Source organism: Myotis daubentonii, chromosome 14 (assembly GCF_963259705.1).
Source record: "Myotis daubentonii chromosome 14, mMyoDau2.1, whole genome shotgun sequence".
NCBI lineage: Eukaryota > Metazoa > Chordata > Mammalia > Chiroptera > Vespertilionidae > Myotis > Myotis daubentonii.
The window spans coordinates 35156291-35178410 of NC_081853.1; the positions used below are offsets into that span (position 1 = coordinate 35156291).

Consider the following 22120-nt stretch of genomic DNA (forward strand, 5'->3'; position numbering starts at 1 on the left):
CAAACCTAGCTCCCAGCGTAGGAAGCTCTGTCCACTAGATGGGAGACAGGGCTCTCAGGGAGAGTTCAATACTATGTAAGGAGGTGGGGTGTAGAAAACAAATAATGAATGACCTTTCCCAAAGGTAAGCAGAAAACATCAGCAGAACCCATAGCTGGACTCCAGGACTGCTTTCCCAGTGTTACAGAAGGACTGAAGGAGAAGGCAAGGAGTGGAAAAGTTACTCTAGGGAAAACCCGTTCATTTGCCCATCCAACGGTTATTTACTGCTGTGGAAAATAAACCACTGAACATGGTAAGTGGGGTCCTGGTTGGAAAGAGAGACAGACGGGCAATTCTAAACCTGTGTGATAAAGTTCAGGGTGCGATGGCAGCAAAGAGAAGGGGAATCTAAATTAGAATTGGCGGGGCTGGGAGGCTAGCTGCCTGAAAAAGGAGCATGGATGCTGAGGCTTGAAGGATGAGATGTGTGAGCTGGAAGGAGGGTCAAGGGAGGAGCGAGAATAATGCAGGTAGAGGGGAGGCACTGGTGAGAAGTCTCAGGTAAGCATATAGGAGGGAGAGGAGCTATGAAGCCTTACAGTTAAACATGGTCCATCAGCAAAGGGCTTTCTAAGCTCCTCGAAAGTCTGGAGATTTTACTCAGGGCCCTGGGGAAGTTAAGAATGGCTACATCATTTGTGGGGCTCAGTGTAAAATGAAAGCACTGGCCTCCTGTTCAAATAGTAAGACTTTCAAGATGAGGACAGCACAACATTAAACCAAGCTTGGTCCCTTCTAAGCTAGGCCCCCCTGTGACTGCCCCGGTTCCAGGTTCCTGAGCTGGCCCTAGGGGAGGGAGCTGCTGAAAGGATTTAAGCACACCGGCAAGATTATGACCAGCGAAGGTATGTTGAGTTAGAGAACTACATGCACAAGTAGATTTGAGATGACACTCCCTCCACTACCCTCAATTCCCACCCTCAGCCCAACTCTGCCACCATGGTCTTCAAAGCTGTTTTATGATGGATGAGATCACTGTGTCCATCCTAGCGAAATGGGGCAGTTTCATGGAGAGGTAAGCATTTACCTCTCAAGGGGAGGAAAAGAATGTATTAGCACCATCCTGTTGTCTGTGTCAATGAGTTATGTTTGTTTGTTTGTTTGTTGTCAGAGGAGAATAGGGATAAATGGGTCAAATACATGGTGATGGGAGGAGACTAAACTTTGGTGAGCATACAATGCAATATACGGATGATGCATTATAGAATTGTGGACTTAAAACTTATATAAGCTTATTAACCAATATCATCCCCTCAAAGTTCTAAATAAATAAATAAGCAAGCAAATAAATAAAAATCCCATCGATCTATTAGCAGAAAATTGGTGGGTGGGTGGTGGTATCTGGATTCAAACATGTGAAGAATTAATATGAAAATCAAGAAAAGAATGGAGATAAATTTCCCTCTCAGTATTTGAAATCTATAAGAAATAACACAAACTTTTTTCCCTGAAGGTCCAGGTCTTCCAACACTCCCTTCAGCTCCTGCTGGTCCAGGAGAACCCTGGGGAAAAAGGGAAAATGGAAATGGAACGCTGCAGCAACACGCAGAAAACCCATTAGATTAGGCCTGCTTTTCTTCATGTCATCTCCAATAGCTCCTGCACGCTTTCTTAACAAGGAAGCCAGCCACCCAGGGAGACCGACATCTGGGCTGAAACCAGATGACTCAGGCTACAGTCCTGGCTAGAGCACCACAGATCTTCATCTGCAAGGACACCACTGTCCATATGGGGCCTTAGAGAGAAACAGAAAAGGCGCCTCTGACTAAACACACACTATTTCTGAGTGTGGCCAATGTGTTGTAATGCACTGATTTTGTTGAACAAGATACTGTATCATCATCGGCACGTTTGTGCATGGCCCCATGCACACACACAAAGTGGTGTGCTGAATGTGTTTCAGTTTCCCAATCTGCAAATGGGCAAAAATGTCTTTTAGAAGCATGTTGGGAAGATAACAGAGCAAACACTAGTATCCCTAGCCTACTGAACTCTTACCAGCTGCGCTGAAGAATTGAACAGATTCAGAACATTTTTCATATGAATCCCTCACCACCCAAACTCTCATTACTCATTGTCAGAAACTCAGGAACCAAATAGATTCAGAGTTTGAATTCAAAGCTGAACTCGGGTATTAAATAAATTTGAGTAGTAAGGGATCTTTGTAGAGGCAATTTCAAATCTCTACAGTCAATGGAGCATTGCATGGCCCAGATAATTTTTAGAAGTTAGAAAAACTTAATGTATTAAGTTTTGAAATGTTCATGAATCAATAAGATTTGTACTCTTCCAAATGTTTTCTTAGGCTGATCCAATGAGTCTGTGCTTTCTGAGTAAAACCCAGTGAAGGAGAAAGAGGAGTGCCTAAGCTATGTACAAGGATTGTGAGCTGTGCTAAAAGTTTGTCTCAAATTTGTCCCAAGTTAATTAAAAAATGAAATACTTCTGCCCAGCCAGCATAACTCAGTGGTTAAGCATTGACCTATGTACCAGGCGGTCACGGTTTGATTCTTGGTCAGGGTACATGCCTGGGTTGGGGGCTTGACCCCCAGTAGGGGGCGTGCAGGAGGCAGCCTTTCGATGGTTCTCATCTTTGATGTTTCTATCTCTCCCTCCCTCTCCCTTCCTCTCTGAAATCAATAAAATATATATTTTTAAAAATTAAATACTCCCTATGTAGATAATATCAAATTAACTCTATATGAAGGTGTTTCCAAACCAGGAGGAAAATAAAGACTGGAGACAATTAACTAAGGTTTCTGAGTCACTCACCTGAGGTCCTTTATGCCCCTGGCTCCCCTTCTCTCCTCTGCTGCCAGGAATCCCATTGGCCCCCTTTTGTGGTAACAAAAGAAACACAGTGCAGAGAAGTCAATGAGAACTTACATTCTTCGAGTGTGCATTTGAAACACCCCCATGTTAAAGCAGGAAAAGGCAATACTCTAACCCTTCAAGCAGCCTTTTAACTGGGAGGTTAAGCATTATTTAAAAGAAGAACTGAGGGGAAGCCCAGCCTCAGGGGTACAGATCTTACTGAGCAAGCCTCAGGTTGGGTATAAAACCTTCATCCCTCTCTGACAGGTAGAAACGGAAAAGAGACCAAAGAGAGAAATAAAACCCATGGGAAAAGGAAGTAAGACACAAGCAATGGTAAGATGGTTCCTTTTATGGGGCAGGTTCCCTGGGCCAAAGTGTTTTCAATGTTTAAAATAAATAGAAACCAGAGTTGTTTCAAGTTAGCACAAAAGGGTGTTTTAGCAGCAGATCCAGCAGAGGAATTATAGCACATTTTCTGCCATAGTTACCATCAAATGCATGGTTCCCATATGGTTCTGTGAGAAGAGGGGTGCTGGTAACGTCTCCCACTATCAAAGCACCAGCTATACAGTGGCCCTGGCTGCCCTGTGCATATGGTGGTCGGAGCCACTGGATTTGGTTCCGTCTAAGTACCAAAGGACTCTGGAGGGGCTGAGGCAGTCAGCCCTCTCCTCACAAAGCCGGGGGGTGGGTCTAGGTTGGTCCCATGGTTATTTAATTTAGAGGATCTGCTACCGTGGCTTGGTTCAGGTACCCCAGAACCACTCAAGAGAATCCCAAATTCCAAGTTAGTATTAATAATCTGGAACTTTCTAGAAGAAAAATGAACTCTTGGGAAGGTCTTAGAATGGACACACCTGCACAGGCCCTTCCAGACAAGTTCAGGCTGAAAGTGGACTCTATAAGGCGACTAAATACCTACATGCTACAAAGCTGTTCTCTAGGAATAGCCCTTGCATCCTTCTGATGTGAAAGAGAGACACACATGTCCTGACTCCAATGCCCATGTCATTAATGATGAGACTAAGAAAAAAATACAAATGGCTTCCATAAAGTCCTCTCAGTGATGTTCTAGAAGCACTGTCACCCCCTATGGAGTTAGCTTTAGGTGAGTTGAAAAACATCTTCCAATTCCTAACTTTCTTTCATGGGAGTCTGACTGCAGGACCTCAGTTAAGGAAAACCACTTTGTCGATCCTGATATTGATTACTAAGGTATTAGTAATTCATTATTACTACCACGCAGACACAGTACCCGGTGAGCACAAGAGCATGCCTTTATCAGTGAGCTGCAAATGTAGGAGCAGGTTAGATGGAGCAAAAACCCCCACCATGGTGGGAAATGTAGAAGTCCAGACACACATACCCTGGAGGAGGGAAGAGGTGGATTAAAAATTTCTCGTTCTTTATTTTTATACAGAATGACTTGCCATCTTTCCATCAGAACAACTCAGCATTATTTTTTTAATTTAAATTCTTCATTGTTTAAAGTATTACCTAAGTCTTCTTTTCCCCCATTGACCTCTCCCTGACCGTCCCCACCCTCCAGCACAACTCAGCATTATTTGTCAATTATTGATGAACTATTCCAACACACCTGTGGGCCTTGTAATCCTTCAGCTCCCAGTGCGCCTGGAAGTCCAGGATCTCCCGGCTCCCCCTGAAGAATGAGAGTTTTCAGCGTAAAGGTTTTCTCCACCTGGTTCCCATATAGGTCATCTCTTCATAGTTCCTAGTGCTACCGTACACAAAGGCTGTTTCTTATTCTGGTAAAGAATTTCACTCTATTGCAGTCATTCCCAGTGCACATGAAAAGCATGCAAGGACACAGCATTTGGGATTGCATACGTCCTCTTTCCTATGAAGTGTCTGTGAAGAAGGCTTTGCCTTAGGTCTGGCCCGTCCTGTTCCTGGCAGCTGAACTGATCCCCTCTCCCTTCCCCGTCAGTGGGGCTCATGTCCAATGCCTGGCACTTCCTCCCACACCCTAGTCAAATGCTCACTATCCCCAGTGTATTTGCATGTGAGAATCTCCTTGGCCTCATCTACCACCTAGGACAGTAAAGGAAGGGTACTCACCGGGACTCCCTGGGGGCCCCTGTGGCCTTCTCTTCCCTGGAAGAGAAAAAGCAAAGTGTTAGTGTCTGGATGGAGGTTCCTTAGAGGCAAGTCAGCCTGTCTCACTCTCTGATAGACATATAAGTAACAAGCAGCTCAAAGCAATGGCTTCCTTGAGGCACTTTCCAAAGATGAGTTTTCACACTAGGCACTTAATTACAGATCGATATTTGGGGGATTGATTGCAAACGGATCCAAAGGTCATTATAGACCCAGCTGCAGGCTGACAACCTCTGACAATTACCCAGGAGGCTGTTTGAACAACCAAACCATCCTGAAGAGCCTGTCTTCTACCTCCCCTCTCCTGCAAGTCCCGCAAAGCCCTGTGTGCTCGGCAAGGCTTCCTGTGTGACAACAACCTGTGTCACACCCATCTCTCTGTCCTGGCCCCTGAGTGTGTCTCAGGGGAAGAGTACAAAAGTGTTAGATACAGTGATTCATCTGGGCCCACTGAGGTTTGTTTCCGTGGCATCCTACAAGGAGAAAATGATTGATGAGGTCTGTTCTACCCTGTTGTGGTCCAAATGGCACCTCCAGGTTCATCTGAGCAAAGCCGGGCTGATCTCTGAAGCTGAAATCAGTCTGCATCTCTCCAGAAACGGCTCCCGTTGCCAGCTCAGGCTCTCCACCTAGTGGCTGTCTTTGCCACACCCTCTCCTTCCCAGAGGGTAGCCAAGCTGGAAGAGGATTCAGGCCGCAGATCCTAACTTCTTTTTCCCTAGAGAGCAACAAGATCTGTGCTCTCCCCTCCTCAACTACCACCCTTGCCTCTTTGAGAGAGCTGCGGACACATCTCAACCATCAACTTCCTTTGTTGTGATGAACAACTATGATTACTTTAGGTATAAAACAGTACTTTTAAAAATGTCATTCATTCATTCATTCATTCATTCATCTGTGTCCTTAGAAGGCAGTCATGAGCTCAGCCCTGCCCTTTAAAGCCTGTGGGCACAGAGCATTGGCTCAATAAACTTTACTCAGGGTGGTTAGGAGCCCAGGTCCCAGAGTATGAGACGGTCTCAGTTCAAACCTTGGTCTAACACCTACTACCTATCTCTGTCCTGGGCAAGCTGCCCAAGGTTCCTTGATTTTTCTCATCTGTAAACTGGACATAATAATAGTATCTACCTCGTAGAATTATTATGAGGATTAAATGAATTAATACTTGAAAGTAATGTGATCAGGCTCTGGCCTAAAACATTTGCTATAGAGGTACAAATCCATCCTAATATATAAAAAGTCAGGGGCCATTACGACCGAAACAACCGGACAGATGACCGAACAGCAGGCTGCGTGAGGCGACAAGGCCGGCAGGGGGGTTAGTGAGGGACAACCAAACAACTGAACAGCAGGCTGCGTGGGGCAACCAGGCCAGCAGGGGGGAAATTGAGGCAACCAGGTTGGCAGGAGGGGCAGTTAGGGGCAATCAGGCAGGCAGGGAGGTGAGCAGTTAGGAGCCAGCAGTCCCAGATTGTGAGAGGGATGTCCGACTGCTGGTTATCCCCCAAGAGGTCCTGGATTGGAGAGGGTGCAGGCTGGGCTGAGGGGACCTCCCTGTGCATGAATTTTGTGCACCGGGCCTCTAGTCCTATTATAATAAGCATTCTGTGTGTGACAGGCAAAAGGCAGTGGACCTGAAATGTTATTTTAAATACTCTGGTTCTCAGTACATTCACTTTTTTTTTTTTTGCAACAGCCAGTGCAACAATTAATTGACATAAGTTGAAATTGTGTCAGCAGGAGGCAATGTCTTAGGTTTATTCGTGTTTTTAGGATTTTTCATCCACTTAAGATTCTCTGACCCTCATAGGGAATTCTGACCTTCACTGGAAAGGTGGGGAGAGGGTAGAAAAGCTTGATCTTTTATTATATCCACATTGCCTTATTTAATTCAGGAGAAAAGAGGGTAAAAGGTGGAGATGGGCGGGGAAGTGAAGGAAGTTGGGGGAAGGAGGCTGAGAACCTCCTGTCCTGGGAGTGACTCGGAGCAGCGATTTTCAACCTTTTCCATCTCATGTCACATATAAACTAATTGCTAAAATTCTGCACTATACCAAAAAATATAATCTTTGCCAATCTGACAAAATACAGGTATAATTTTTATTCATTTACAAAATAATAATAATAATAGTAATAATTACCTACTTTTTTTTGCTCCAAAGTGACTTTTTAAAAATCAGGTGCCTATATTTACATATAAGAATTTCTGGTACCAATAAGTAATCAATTAGATGCAACCTTATTATGCAATGTGGCCATTAAGATGCAACTCTATTGTATGACCTATATATTTACAGTTTAAGACTGCATTCATACCTGATGGCTATTGTTTTGGCTGTTGTCATTTTTTTTGTCATTCCAAGGGAAAAGAAGTCAGTGCCCCTGACTAATCGGTGAGGTATTGCATATTTTAAAAATTCTTGCAGCACACTGGTTGAAAATTGCTAACTTAGAGTAATCAGCTAGTGCATCCAAGTAGTAATCCCCTCACCCCCCCTCTTCCCGGCCCTACCATCTTTTTTTAAAAAGTGCCTGATTGATAGTGACAGTTATAAAGTTATTTAAAACTAAAAGTATTTTCTCTTAAACCAACAAAAATGCATATTTAGCTTTAAAATTTATAGCATTTAGCTTATCTTGCTGCTCTCTTGCTTCTTCTGATTAATTTTAATTCTCTGGTGAGGAAAAGAGGGCAGCATCCCAAAGAATTCTACCAGAAGCACTGGCAGCCTAAGCTATCCCTTAGGCATAGTTCCCTTAAGAACTATGATTCAAGATCAACAAAGGCAAGAGGAAATTAAAACACATCTATCTGCTATCTATCCCAGAGAGAAAGGCAATCAGCCACAGCCTGCTAAGTGATGAGATTACAAGATTGTAATAAAAAAGAAAGCCAAGTATTCTCTGTTCCCTCTTGAGTAAAATTCAGGGCCAGATCAAGGACCTTGTACATTATTCTCTTTTTAGAATCTCCATGCTGAGCGTGTGATAAAGGGGTTTCTCACACATGATCAATATCATCCCTAATTTTAGAAGTCCACAAAGAGAAAAGTGATTTCTTGGTTGTTCCTTAAAAAGAAGGGAAAATCTATTATCGTTGTTTTTGGCTTGATATCACATGAGATGCTGTAAAGTTATACGAGGACCTTGAGGTTGCCACTAATCGCCAGTGTTTGGGCTCATCCAGGAAGAATTAATCTGTGTTTCTTCTTCCCCCCTGGCCATATATGAAAAGCATTTACCCAATGCATAATATTCATATAGAAGCTCAAGGATACTACGCTATTAAAGGAGGGCTTTTGTGTTTAAGTCCCTGACTCTCTTCAAAGACATTCAAAGGCTTCTGGGAGGGAGATAGGGGCAAGCAAATTGTGTCACAGTGATTCTCAAACAGGAGCAACTTGCCTTCCATCTGACCCCTCATCATCCACCACCAACATTTCGCAATCTCTGCAGACATGTTTGGGTGTCACAACTGGGGGGAGGAGGTGCTACTGGCATCTAGTGGGTAGAGACCAGGAATGCTGTGAAATATTCTCTAATGCACACGATAGCCTCTCATGACAAATTATCTGGCCCAAAATGTCAATAGTGTCCGCGTATCTGCCCCAGATCAGCCGACTCTGCAGTAACAACTATTTGGAAAACCTCTGTGGCAGCTTCAGGCAATAAGGAGGGGAAATAAATGACCGTGAAAATACTCACCCTCTCTCCTCCGGAATTAGGACTGCCTTGTGTCCCCTTCTGTCCGGTTCTACCCTAGAAATACAACAGCCCCCCAAGATCATAAAGCAAAAGGTGCTAAATAAATTACAAAGGCATCAGCATCAAAACCTCAGGCATTATTAAAAGATAAGAACAAAAGTGTCATTCTAGACTCTTCCTGCATATCAACACTATTGGATATATATCCATTCAAGAGGAGAACAGGATAGCAACATGCATTGCTATTACCAGTTTCCCCACATATCGCCTGCCAGAAACATAGTAATTTTGCCCATAGAAGTGTAACCTCCTACAGACACATGGCTCTTTTCAATGTGAACTTCAGGGGGGTTTGTTCAGTTATAGATGGATTACATATTTTACTAAGTCATTAATTTAGATTTTATTAAAGTAATATAATTAATCAACTCATATAAGTAAAACAGATCCAATTACTTGTCTTCCTTGTTGTCCTTCAGAGCCCTTTTGTCCTTTGATGTTACTGTTTTGTCCTGGATTACCCTAGAAGAAGATTTAAAAAGAATTTCAGAATAAAAAAATACCAGTTTTGTTTTGTTTTGTTTTTCAAAATGGTACAAAACCTTGGGTTAAGTGATGAGGAGTGTGAGGTGAGAAACTTGGGTTACTTGGGTTAATGATGAGGGGTGTGAGAAAATCCTCCATATTTGAATCTCATAGATGTTTGAAAAAGTGAAAGTAATAGTTCCCCAAGTTTGAAGGGGGCGTGGCGGTAAATGACAAATGATTAGAGTGCATGCTGAAGCCATGGTGAATTTCCTTTCCCTGTGTTGGCAGTTTCACCGATGCACTAGTCCAACATGCTTATGCCACTCCTTCAATCCTGCAATAAGATTCCCCTGTAATCAACTCCACATATAGGGAATCTGTGAGATTAGAAGCCCAATAAGCAAAAGTATGGGAATTTCCCCTCCAAAAGAACTTGAACGTCTCAACCTACATAAGGATGATTAAAGTGGGACTTTAGTTCCCAGTTTTGAATTTTGCACATGATCAGATTTCTCCCAAACAAATAGCCTCTGTCAGCCTACCTCCCCCTCTCCCAAGACAAGCTTTTGCCCACGGGTCAGCAGGAGACACAGGGAAAGGAAATAACTGTGGAACAAGAAATTCAGAGCCAACTCGACCCTAGTAACTTACAGGATCCCCTGGGAAGCCCCTCTCCCCATACTCTCCAGGGGGGCCTCTGGCACCTGGGCTGCCCTGAAAAAAATAAAATGAGTTTCCCAGTTAGCTTGTAGGGGGTTTCATAATAATATTAAAATGTCAAGTGCTATGCGTGTTTGGAGGGGAGGAAATCAATCAGATAAAATGATCCATGTTCCTTATCACTTTAATTAATGTGAATTTAATGGTTACATATTGCTACAGGGTACTGTATTGGACATCCCAGCCAGTCTAGCAACTTCTGGCATCTATAATTAAATTGCCAACAGGAGACCTCTACAGGGATGTTCCGTTCTTAACTCAAATTCACTTTTTTTCCAACTAAACTTGCCTAAGCCAGGATCCTTATACGCATTTGGACTGACCCCTAATTTTCTTCTCCTTTAGTCACCTAGATCTGGATATCTTATGTCCCGGAGTTAGAACCAGGAGGAAATAAGCAAGTCGCCTAGGGTGCAAAATTTAGAGAAGCACTCACTCTGTGCATAATGAGGGTTTCCCTAAATTTTGCACAAAGGTGTTCACTCCAGTCTAGGCTCTGCCATCTCCTTAACCAATATGTTCTGTTTCTGTTCTCACTGCCATTGCCTTATTTGAGGCTTCATCACTTCTCATCTTGATTGTTACAGATTCGCCTCTTATCTTTGCCTAGCATCCAACACAGCCTCCAGACTACTGCCAAGTAATATTTCTAACATGCAAATCAATTATGATCTCCCTGCTTAAAATCTTTCAAAGGCTCCCCACTCCCCAATGGTTAAAAGCCCAACTCCTCCTCACGGCTCACCAGTGCCTTCCCCATCTCTTCTAGCACCTCTTGAACCTGACCTCCCTCTACCTCTTCTCTAATACTCCTACCAGGCAGAACAACTGCAGAGTCCCCAAGCCTCCGTGTCTTCGCGTATGCTGTTCCCTCTGTCTGGAATGCCCTTCCTCCACGTCTTGCTACTTTCTGTTCATCTTCAGCTCAGTGACCATTTCCTCCAGGGAGATTTCCTGAACTTCCTCCCCACCCTGCTGAGTGAGAACCCTTCTCTGGGCTCCCATGCAGATGCCTGCAACACGGTCCCAATCACATTCTGTGTTGCCATTAGCTATTGATCTGTCTGTCTCCCCATCTACACTGTAGAATCCTGAGGACAAGGACAGGGTGGTTCATTTCTGCTTGTCTGGTGCATAACTCAGTGCCTGGCACGCCCCAGGTATTAAAAAATATTTGATAAATAAATGTATCAGAACGTAAAAGCAGAGCTGCTTGGAACCAAGTAAGCATGTATTAATTCATGAAATGAATTTAAATTTTTAAAGATTATTAACTTTTGAAATGAATCTAAAATTAAAGTTTCACTGTGATTTGCTATACCAAAGTCACCAAAGTAATTTTGCTTTTTCTCTTGCTCCCCCTCCCCCCCCCCCCCAATGCAATGAAAGCTGCTGACAGGCGAAAGCATTCATTTGCAGACTTCTGAAAAACATGCCCATAGAGCATCTTGCACGCCTTGAGATTTCTAACGGGAAATTCTTAAAAATTACATAGTTACCTACTTGTTCCAAACTGATTGCAGCACCTCTTCAGTGGTAATAAGCCTTCATTATGTAGTTAAGTCAGCTGTCGATTTTATCCCTAATGACCGCTGACACACACCAATTACGACTGTCTCTCTCACTAAATTCTCCTGCTCTCATAGATTGAAGAGTGTTACCTGAGATCCTGGATCACCTCTTTCTCCCTTTTTTCCAGGAAATCCACGAGAGCCCTAAAAAAAGACACGGAAAACAAAATTTCCATTGAAAAAAAATATATATCAGCCTCCTGCTGGCTTTATGGTACTTGAAGAAAAATGGCTTACCTCCTCCCCGTCCAGGCCATCGATCCCATCTTCTCCCAGTTCTCCCTGAGAAACAAGGACGGGCCGCAATCAGAAAAGGAGGTCCCTGCCACACGCCTATCCGGAAACTCATCCCGCGGGGACATGCAATTGGAGCAGAAACTACAGTACCTTAGATCCAGGCAATCCTCTGACTCCCTGTAAAAGATACAACACCTCTCAGCCACATGGCAAAGACAGCGCGAGGATTCCTAGGTTGTTGGAGCAGGAAGGGGCTGCCCCTCTGAAGACAATGATTGTGTATTTCTTTAGTTGCTCTTGGCTCCATAACCACAAAGAGGGTGTAGATGGAATTTACAAAACTCCTTGAGATTACAAATTAAACCATCTGCAGATGAGGAAACTAACAGGTAAGTGGAGAAAGGGGGAGAGAGGGGGGGGATGAAAGACAGAAAACAAGAGAGGGAAGGAACGGAGGACAGAAGGAGGGGGTGTTGGGGAGAACTTAAAATAACATTCCAGCAGAGCCTTACCTTTTGACCCCATTGCCCTGGACATCCTGCGATCCCTTTGTCTCCTGGGGGGCCAGTGTCTCCTCGCATTCCCTAAGAGAAGGTGCCCAAACAGGTATCCAAAGTGATTCTTATGCCCAAAGCCACCAGCAGTTTACTTTTCGAGAGTGAAGCTGGAGCTCGGCAAACAAATCCTCCCCCCAACTCATTCCTTTAACTCTGTTTTCCCCTCTATTTAAGCATTTTTCCTGTCAACCTTCAGATCCAAGATCACACAGAGGCAGAGGATGAGCTCAGCCGCTTCACTGCCTCATCACTCCGCACAGCCACAGGTTCGGAAGCCGCCTCACTTTCCAGCCACATTCCAAACACGTGGTAACACACGTTGGTCCTGACCTCTTGTCCAGGGCTGGATGCTGCCCTGGAAGAGTGAGCATGGCTGATGGTACAGAAGCAAGTTGGTGCCAGGGGACTGGAGCTGCGTAGAAGCAGTCGATGGGAAGAGACCCTACTCTACGCCAGTGCTCATGGGAAGTCCCACCCGGTTAAAGATCCCCAAAGTCTGACCAGCCACATAGGAAGAACACTCAAGGTCATGACACATGCATCTCCCACCAATCCTGCTTTCCCCGGGAAATATGTAAATGCAGGCAAATGCTGCAGTGAAATGAATCTCGAGAAAGACAGTGTTTGTTGTGTTTCTTGCAGGCAGGGACCTCCGACTGTCTCGTTCCCCACCGTGCCCTTGTGCCCGGCTCAAACCTGGGTGCAGAGCAGGTGCTAAAGTTTTGCTATATGGATACATAATTTTTTAGCAATAAGCTTAATTCTCTCCTTCCTGGTAGGTGAGAGGAGAACTGGTTTTCCTCCCCCCTGCTTTGCTTTCTTTATTCTGAGGATTATTCCCAGTAAAGCAGGAGGCCTGGCGCATGGCCACAGCTTGCTGAGAAGTGCTGAAATGTTCCGGCTTCCCATTGCCTGGCGTCTCAGCCAGCTGTGGGCTCACAGCCAGGCAGTAGCATGACACGAGTCCCCACACTCCAACCCCTCCGTGCCGACTGGGTGGGCTCCAAGGCCTCTCCGCAGGTACCCGGTGGGTGACTTCAAGGGCCCCCCTAAGTGTTCATTTTGTAAAGTTCGCTCTTAGAAGAATATACAGATGTTCACGGATGAGGAGACTTAAAGGTCACAAGGTTAAGCATCTTGTTAAGGTTTCACATCTACGTCAGCCTTTGATGTTTGACTCTGGAGACTGTGCTTTTAATCGTAACTTGCTGCCAAGAATGAGGAGCTGGCTTTCACTCTAAGGAGATGGACAAGCAGGCTGGACACTTCCTGAACTTTTCCCACCCCAAATGGAGCCACCCATGTGGTTTCAGTTCCTCCAAATCCATTTTCAAAATGTGACTGATGAACCAAATGAGAATTCTGGTTTCAGGGTCAACCAGACTGAGATTTGAAAACCTCTGTGAACCATGTAACCAGGATTCCACACTTTGGGGGGCGCTCTGCCTGCTTCCTTTTCCAGGTGGGAGTAGAGAGGAGAATACCTCCCAGCTACTGATAAAAAAACAACAACAACAAAACACGTAGATGAGCTTGCTCACTCCCCCACAAATAGGTTTAACAAGGGCCTTGTGATTCAGACAAAGAAAAAGGAAAAGGGAAGCTACCACCCATTTCCCTCAATACTACAAAGAATATTTACCATAAACAAAAAAACCTCACCACCTCTTCTGTAGGAAAATAAAGCTTTCTATAAAACACAAAATCAGTATGTGTGTGTGTGAGGGAGAGCAGGGGAAGATGAGTCACAAAAACTTACATGGTCTCCATCCTCTCCCCTGTGTCCTCTGTTGCCTTTTAGACCTAGAGAACCCTGAAAAGAAAGAAAGAAAAATAGCTTTTAGCCACCTTCCATCAATTCAAACTTGTGCAGTCATTGGGCCTTTTAGTTAGTCCTCCAGCTTGGTTGGAGTTTGCGCAGGTGTGGCTGTGAGTGTGGGGAGAGTCCTACAATCATCAGGGAAAGTCTCTCAGAAGGTGGCCCTGCTGATGCTATAGGAGACCGACCTTTGGAATTCGTCTGCAATGCTGGGGGGCCAGGCTAGTCCTGTGACTCAGAGATTTGCACCAAGGAGAGCGGTGGCCACACAACTCTTTTAGCAGGCAAATGAATAACACTTCCAAACAGATCGTTTTACTTTCTTCTGCTTTTCTGAGAGCTCAAGGAAGAAGAAGCACTTCTCCCAAGCAAGAGGTTACATATATGGTTTCACTCCCTCATGGCTTATGTGTGGCAAGGATGTCAATTGAGGTTTTTCTTTCCTCCTCCTCACACGCAGGCCCTAGCTCTCTGCTCAGGATAACTGACCCGAGCAAAGTAACGAGGGAGGAAACTGCTAAACAAAATGTAACTGGTAAAATGTCCAAGATAAATTATCCTTCCACAGGCATGGGCAATGCTGGACTCAGGAACAAGCATGGTATTTGATCTCTTAAAATAGAACAAACCAGACGCTCTTAATTGTCACATTTAAAACCCACTTGAAAAAGTGCATAGAAGTAAATAAAATGTCAAGGTCATAGCTTAATTATTATAAAGTAAACATCTGTATAGCCACTACCTAGGCCGAAAGAAACCAGATACAGTGCCCATCCCAATCACCAACCATTCCCACCCTCACCCCAGGGAGAATACTTCTGACTTTTATAAAAAATACCTTTTTGCCCTTTTTATGCTTTACTACTCATTCATCCTTAGACACTATAGGTTAGTTTTGCCTGTATTCAAATTTCTTACAAATGGAATCATACCGTACGTATTCTGCTTTGCTTTTTTTGGCCATTACTGTGTTTATAACATTTATTCATGCAGCCCATTCATTTTCAATACTTTGGAGCATTCCATTGAATGAAAATACCATAATATACATACGTATCTATGTTATTGTTATGCAATTGATCTTTTGTAATTCATTTTCTAAAGGGCTATTCATCTGCAATGCTATGCTCTTTTAGCAGTTCAATTACATTCCATTGCTGATGAAGTACAACTTACCCCATTATTTTAACATTTCTTGCCACCTTTTTAAAAATTTTATTAAATTTATTGGGTGACACTGGTTAATAAGATGATACGTTTCAAGTGTACAACTCTATAATACATCATCTGCCTATTGCGTTGTATGTTCACCACCCAAAGTCAAGTCTCCTTCCATCATCCTGTATTTGACACCCTCTACCCTCTTCTCCCTTCCCCCACTTCCCTTCCCCTCTAGTAACTACCATATGGTTGTCTATGTTTATAAGCTTTTTATTTGTTTGTTCATGTGTGCTTTTGGTTTCATATCCCACATATAATATATGGTTCTGTAACTGAATGAGAGAAGATATTTGCAAACAATACTTCTGATAAGTAGCGAATATTCAAAATATATAAAGAATTCATACAACTCAACAACAACAACAATCAAACAACCCAATTTAAAAATGGGCAGAGGATTGAACAGACACTTCTTCCAAGAAGACACACAAATGGCCACCTTTCAAAATGTCTGAAGTGGGTAAAAAGTATAAATTGCAAAATCAAGAAGCAATACCACCAAGGACATATAAGAGAAGGGGGGGGGGGTTATTCTTATAGCAGCATCAAAAGTAGGCTCTTCTGAACCAGCTCCTACGCCATAGATGCCACACAAATGCCCAGGGACAATGACATCAGCATCAAATGGGGTTGCAAATTCAACCATTCAGTCTCAGTCCCACCCACACCAAACCCAGGCCCATTGAGTTAAATAGTTTCATCTGAATGACACCTTCAAGCCTTGCAGTCCTCGGGTCCCATGAGGCCCTGGATTCCCTGGACACTTGCAAAATGCACAGCAGCATGTCCTCTCTGCAATGTTTCCCTGAAGAAAAAAAAAAGAAGCAGACTTGCGTGAGCAACAACTGTCACAAACTTCATTACATAAGAACTATAGTCTCACAAATCAAAATCCACCACCTACAAGTTCATGCTCTCTTTGGGGCAGGGGCCACAGACACTAAGAGATGCTTTTTGACTGAACACTTTTAGTGGTTCTCAACCTTCCTAATGCCGTGACCCTTTACTACAGTTCCTCATGTTGTGGTGACCCCCAATTTCATTGTTACAAATTTAACATAATGAAAGCATAGTGATTAATCACAAAAACAATATGTAATTATATATGTGTTTTCCAATGGTCTTAGGCGACCCCTGTGAAAGGGTCATTCGACCCCCAAAGGGGTCGCGACCCACAGGTTGAGAACCGCTGCTTTAGATAGAGAAGGTACCAGATTAGCAGCAACTGCATTGGCAATGCACCCTCTCCAAAAAAGTGACTTCTATTTATAGAAGGAGCCCACTGCATAGATGGTCACAGGTCAAGTTTGCACAAGACTGGTTGGTTCCTAGTTGAGTCTCCCGTTTTGGAGGGTTTCTGTAGCATAAAGTGTTGGTGGTATTTCTTATTTGATTAGGGATTGGTTGGTTTTCTAGTTCCCTATGCATTCATTTGGTTAAATAACAAAGGATAAAAATGCGTGTAAAAACGAAAATTCAGCACTCTGATCTTTCACACTTTTTTATATACTAAAGGCCATGTACTGAATTTAGGGCAAACAAGGCAGTCTTTGGAAATACTCATCAAAATTCCAATTTTGTTCCTACTATATTTTGAATAACTGGATTTTTGTTGTTGTTGTTGTTGTTCAAAAACTCACCAGATACTGTGATAGCATTTTACCCAGGTCTCTATTTCCAATGGTCAGGTGAGTCCTGTAATCAAATCCTTTTCCAAATTCAAAACTGGAGAACTCGTCATGAGCAGTTGGGTTCAGGGACACTACCAGCAAAGCGTCAAGACCTATGCAGTAAAAATGACAGATATAAAACCAAAGGAATTGCTCACACACAAAAAAAAAAAAAGAAGAAGAAAAGCCACTCAGTGGACATTATTCAAAGAATCAGAAAGGGTGGGAAAACATAAAAGGAAGCAGTGCTCTTGACATACTAAGAATGTAACAGCAGATTTGCCGGCATTGTCAATACACAGACTAGGTACTCACAGATCCCCAACTCCAGGATGAAATTTCCCAAGAGAAAGTATGCAAGAGAAACTATTTACAAATCTACAGAAAAACACTAACAAAAAACTGTTTAACATCTCACCACCAATTTTAATGCAATTCGTATGTGTTTGAAAGCAATTTTTAAGAAAGGGCAAAGTTCTTGTTCATCTTCCAAGTATTTGACTGAATATAAATTAATGACAGTTCTCAAGTCATCTCCATGGCCAAACACCCTTGGGAGCCTAGGCCCTGGGAGCCTAAGGAAAGCCCAGGGTAATTCAGTACCAGCTGAACTCTTGGTCATACCCAGGAGTTCTTTATTCATTTATTCACTCACTCAGTTTTTAATTAATTCATTAGTTCATTTACTCTATTCATCCTTTCATTAGACAAATATTTCCTTATTAGAAGTCTCTTATGCACTAATCATTGTACCAGGGATACAAGAGGTATGGTCTACTAGAAGAGGTGGACAAGAATCAGATAGTTGCTCTAAGAGGGAACGCCAGGGTGCTATGGAAGCCTAAATGAGAAGCTCTTAACTCATTTTTGGAAGGTCATAGAAGGTTTCTGCAAAGAACTGATATCTAAGCTGATCCTAAAAAAATGATTGGAAGTTGGTCAAGGAAAAGTACTAGAGATGGAAGGTGGAGAGAAGATGGGGGTGGGAGCCTGAGTGTGGGAAAAGTTCTAGACAAAAGAAAAGAGTATATGTGAAGACTGAGAAGATGGGCTGCGAAGTACATTGGAGGACAAATAGAAAAGATTCTGTATGCTTGGGACACTGAGTGTGAGGAGTGAGGGGAAGCTGGCATGGGAAGCAGGACCAGATCCTGCAAAGCATCATGGGCCATACTAAGGAATTTGATATTCCAACATCAGTGTGAAGGTGTTGAAGGGATCTGAGAAGGGAGGGAGACACAATCCACCAGTAAAGCAAGACATGTTGTGGCCTCTAGGGAGGTTGCCCATGAAAGCTGAACCCAGAAGCCAGTCTCAAACTATGTCCCCCATTCAACAGAGCCTCTGTCACTGTACATTACTCTCAACTTCTGCATTTAGCTTCCAGTTCAGCCGGAAACTATGACATGGACAGGGACTATACGGTGAGAAATGCTTTTCAAAATCCATGTTGTGATCTTTCACATGGAAAATCAAAAGTAATAGGCAATGTCTTAGGTTCTCTAGAAGCAGAATTTGAGAGAGGAATGCGTGTGTGTGTGGTTTACTGAGGGAGAGAGAGAATGCAGAAAGGGAAGGGGAAGTTGTAAGCAAGGATGTGCCTCAGTAAAGTCTTCACCTTGGCCTGATTCATGAGAAAATAAAGTATATCAGACTTTGCCCTGGGCTTTTGCATCCCTATATCAATGACTGTCCCACTTCCACACTCAGGTGGGATGTGGTCAGTCAAGGGCTCACATATGTGGAAGGTCATAGATGTAGGGACTTGGCCACAGCATCTACAGCATTTGGCGGGAGAGGGGGTGAGTATGTGGGCAGGTCAAGGGGGTTTGGGCAAGGAACCAATATTACAGCATCTTCTACAAATGGCTGGACAGATCCCAAGATCTAGAGCACCTAAATAGGGTAGAGATTTCACATTACATGCTTAATCATTTAAATTTTCAACTCAGTACGTACCTGCTTCTCTGAGACTGTCTGATTGGTTTTCAAGCATTGTGATGCTTTCACTCCCAAGACCATCTGAGAAGATGAGTAGCACCTAAAGAAAGCAGAAAGCAGAGAATAGGAGAATGTGAAAATGAAATATGTAATTGGGAGGGAGAAACATATGAGAGCATGCTGAGATGGGAGATAGACTGCGACATGGATACCTGTCCACGGGATGCATTTTTATTCTCAAACGTGTCCCACAGCCTCTGCAAGAACTGTGCATTCAGATGAGTTGGCCCATTGACGGTGACTTGCAGCAGGTTTTCAAATATTGCTTCCTGGTAGATTTGGAACTTGGCAGGGAATGCTTGATCATTGTTCACCTTAAAGGCCACATTCACGTGTGTCTCTGCGCCTGCCCCACAGCTCACCCCCCTGATGGAAGTGATGTCTCCTAAGATGCTTGGGAGGTATGATTCCAGCCGGGGGTGGCCATGGAATAATAGCTGCCCAGGCAGGTGAGTGGACATGTCAAACCCAACCACTATGTCCACAACGCAATCTGGAGACCAAGGGAAACAAAGTCAGATTAATGAGCAGAAAGCAAGGAAGGGCAGATAGGGCAGAAAAAGAGAGTGGTCATGGCCCAAGGCTGGAGGGTCTCTAGTACCCAAGAAGCGTCCAAGAAGGAAGACCAACACGTAACACTGGTGTTTCCTCTAACACAAGTCCCAATACTATTTGAGTTTCCAATCATGGTTCAATCTAATGCTCAGGGGCTGCCTTTGGGTGTGTGCGTACTCGCACATTTTCTTCTCTTAATGAGGACATATTATGACTCATATTATCACCACTATTAAATATGTGAATTTTCCTTAGGGATTATTGATTCCAGATGTCACAGATTCAAAGGCCAGGTTGGGTAATGTAATGTAAATGAGTCAAGTGGGCAGAGAGTGAAGAAAATGAATGGGGAGCCATGACCCATCTGTTCCCTATTCAGCTCCAACTGAGAGTAGCCATGTGGGAAATGAGGCTCAGTGTTGTCAGATTATCTGATTTTTTTCAAAGGAAAGCCTGAAATCTACATTTTTAATGTAAATTAAAATGCAGATTTTAATTAAAAATGTTTTAAATCAAAAGCTATTTTTAAAAGCTGTCAAATGATTTAACAAGTTGTTGACACTGGACAGGACAAACACAATTCAGATGCCATTTGATCACCACTGACCCTGTCCACCTGCTCATTGTACACAGAAGGAGACAGCAATTCATGGAGGTCCCTGCAACTAACCAGAGTTAGACCCTGGCTTTCTGATTCCAGGTCCACTGCTCTCTCCATCACTATCATCTGCCTCTAGTCGAGCATCCAAATGGGACGTAAAAGGTCTGGAGAGCTTGGAAAGACATCACATTATCTGAAAGAAGTGGTTTCAACCATGACAACTATAGAAATAGAAGCATTCTGAGGAATATCTACAAATTCCACAAAATGTTATTTACTGCTGCTTCCTGATGCCCTGTTCTCCCAACTCCCAGCCCTGAGTACAGAACCCAAGTTCCACATGGCTACTCTCAGCTGGAGCTGAACAGCGACATTCCCACCAGATGGGTCATTGCCCTCCATTCATTTCCTCACTCCCCGCCCCCCCCCACCCTCCCCGCCCCCATGGCTCAGTTACATTACCCACCTGGTCTTTGCGGCCATTTGTGTTTGTGCCCTCTGAAAATTAAATAATCCATAAGGACATTTCAAATCTTCACTATGTTAGGATTTTATAAATGCCATCATTAAAGGAAGACCACACACATGTGCTCATATAGACACACACGTACATAGAATCCCTTACAAGACAGTTTAACAAAGTTAAAAGAGTAAAACTTCCCATGAGTAAGTATTTCTTTTACTTAGTTCCTACTGGATGCATGGCTTTGTTCTAGGACTTCCAGAGTGTAAATATACTGAGTGACCAGATTATTATGACCAGCCAGATTATTATGACCACCCCATCAGGACTTCATTGACACTTCCAAAAATACTAAATATTGAAAACTTCCCAAGCAAATACTCTCAAGGTTTTATCATTATTATTTGCATAACTAATTCACTTCATTGTACCGATGGGGTGGTCATAATAATCTGGCCACTCAGTGTATAGGAATAGGAGACTGAATTCCAGATGCTAAGAGGAACATGAATGCTGGATTGCAGGGAGGGGACAGGCTGACTAAGGGACACAACCTGTCTCAGATGGAGGCTGACTGATCCCAATTTTCTGGGAGGCAGAAGAGAGGACTCTTCTCACTGCACACTATTCTAAAACTATGTTCTGCTAGAGCGAGACCACAAGACACCTGGGAAATGGAGAACTGGAAAGATGCAATTAAATGAAAATAAATAAAGGGCAAGGGAACACTTACTGGTTTCCCCACAGCTCTGGCAGATTTCCCGGACAATCCTTTTTTTCACCTCCACATTCTTTAATTTATTAAAGTCTTGAAAGGTGATTATTTTTTCAGAATTGCCTGTTATCGGTAGAAGCCGTGCTTTATGAATATGTCCTATGCCTAAAACCAGGATACAAATGCCAAGGTCTTTCAGGACTTTTACTGCATCTGCCACATTATCTTGGGGATCCCCAGATGTGATCACAACCAAAGTTTGAGGGACACCAGCATTTCTTCTCCCACCAGCATATGGATCAAACATAAACCTCACTTTTTTAAGGGCCGACTCGATATGCGGAGATCCATTGCTCTTGGTGATATTTTGAATTTGAGTCTTCCACTGGGGTTTAGTCAGAGAGTTGTCCAACTCAATCATTTCTTGGTAGCGGCTCCCAAACTGAGCCATCCCAATTTTTATTGCTTGCGACTGAATGTCAAAATTATCAATTAAGTCTGACAAGAAAGTTGTCAGGGTAACAAACTCTGAGTCAGATACCATGTCAGAGCCATCACAGAGGAAAATCACGTCAGCTTCTCGGGTGTTACAGGCTGCAATTGGAAAAAATTAATCAATTACTTTCCTCATGAATCACTCTAGATTTCCCCTTTACTCAAATATTCAAATTGCTTTACTAAATACCCACATTAGTAGCAAATTGAGATAAATTAACAGAAGAGAGAATCACTGATTGCCTCTCAAAGAGGCAATAGCAAGGTAGAGAAAGGTAATAGACT

General features: G+C 43.3%; 1 protein-coding gene across 1 annotated transcript in view; it reads right to left on the reverse strand.

The window, feature by feature from the left end:
- The window catches only part of COL6A5 (collagen type VI alpha 5 chain), an 83587-nt gene that overhangs the window by 42006 nt on the left and 19461 nt on the right, over positions 1 to 22120 (reverse strand). Inside the window, exons 7-23 of the mRNA XM_059663991.1 lie at positions 21359 to 21934; positions 19159 to 19499; positions 18965 to 19046; positions 16976 to 17118; positions 16048 to 16140; positions 14055 to 14108; positions 12251 to 12322; positions 11889 to 11915; positions 11739 to 11783; positions 11592 to 11645; positions 9862 to 9924; positions 9139 to 9204; positions 8683 to 8736; positions 4939 to 4974; positions 4457 to 4519; positions 2815 to 2877; positions 1482 to 1544 (exon numbers count right to left, since the gene is read on the reverse strand). Coding sequence (XP_059519974.1) covers positions 1482 to 1544; positions 2815 to 2877; positions 4457 to 4519; positions 4939 to 4974; positions 8683 to 8736; positions 9139 to 9204; positions 9862 to 9924; positions 11592 to 11645; positions 11739 to 11783; positions 11889 to 11915; positions 12251 to 12322; positions 14055 to 14108; positions 16048 to 16140; positions 16976 to 17118; positions 18965 to 19046; positions 19159 to 19499; positions 21359 to 21934 — 1895 coding nt within the window. The remainder of the gene's footprint in view (positions 1 to 1481; positions 1545 to 2814; positions 2878 to 4456; positions 4520 to 4938; positions 4975 to 8682; positions 8737 to 9138; positions 9205 to 9861; positions 9925 to 11591; positions 11646 to 11738; positions 11784 to 11888; positions 11916 to 12250; positions 12323 to 14054; positions 14109 to 16047; positions 16141 to 16975; positions 17119 to 18964; positions 19047 to 19158; positions 19500 to 21358; positions 21935 to 22120) is intronic.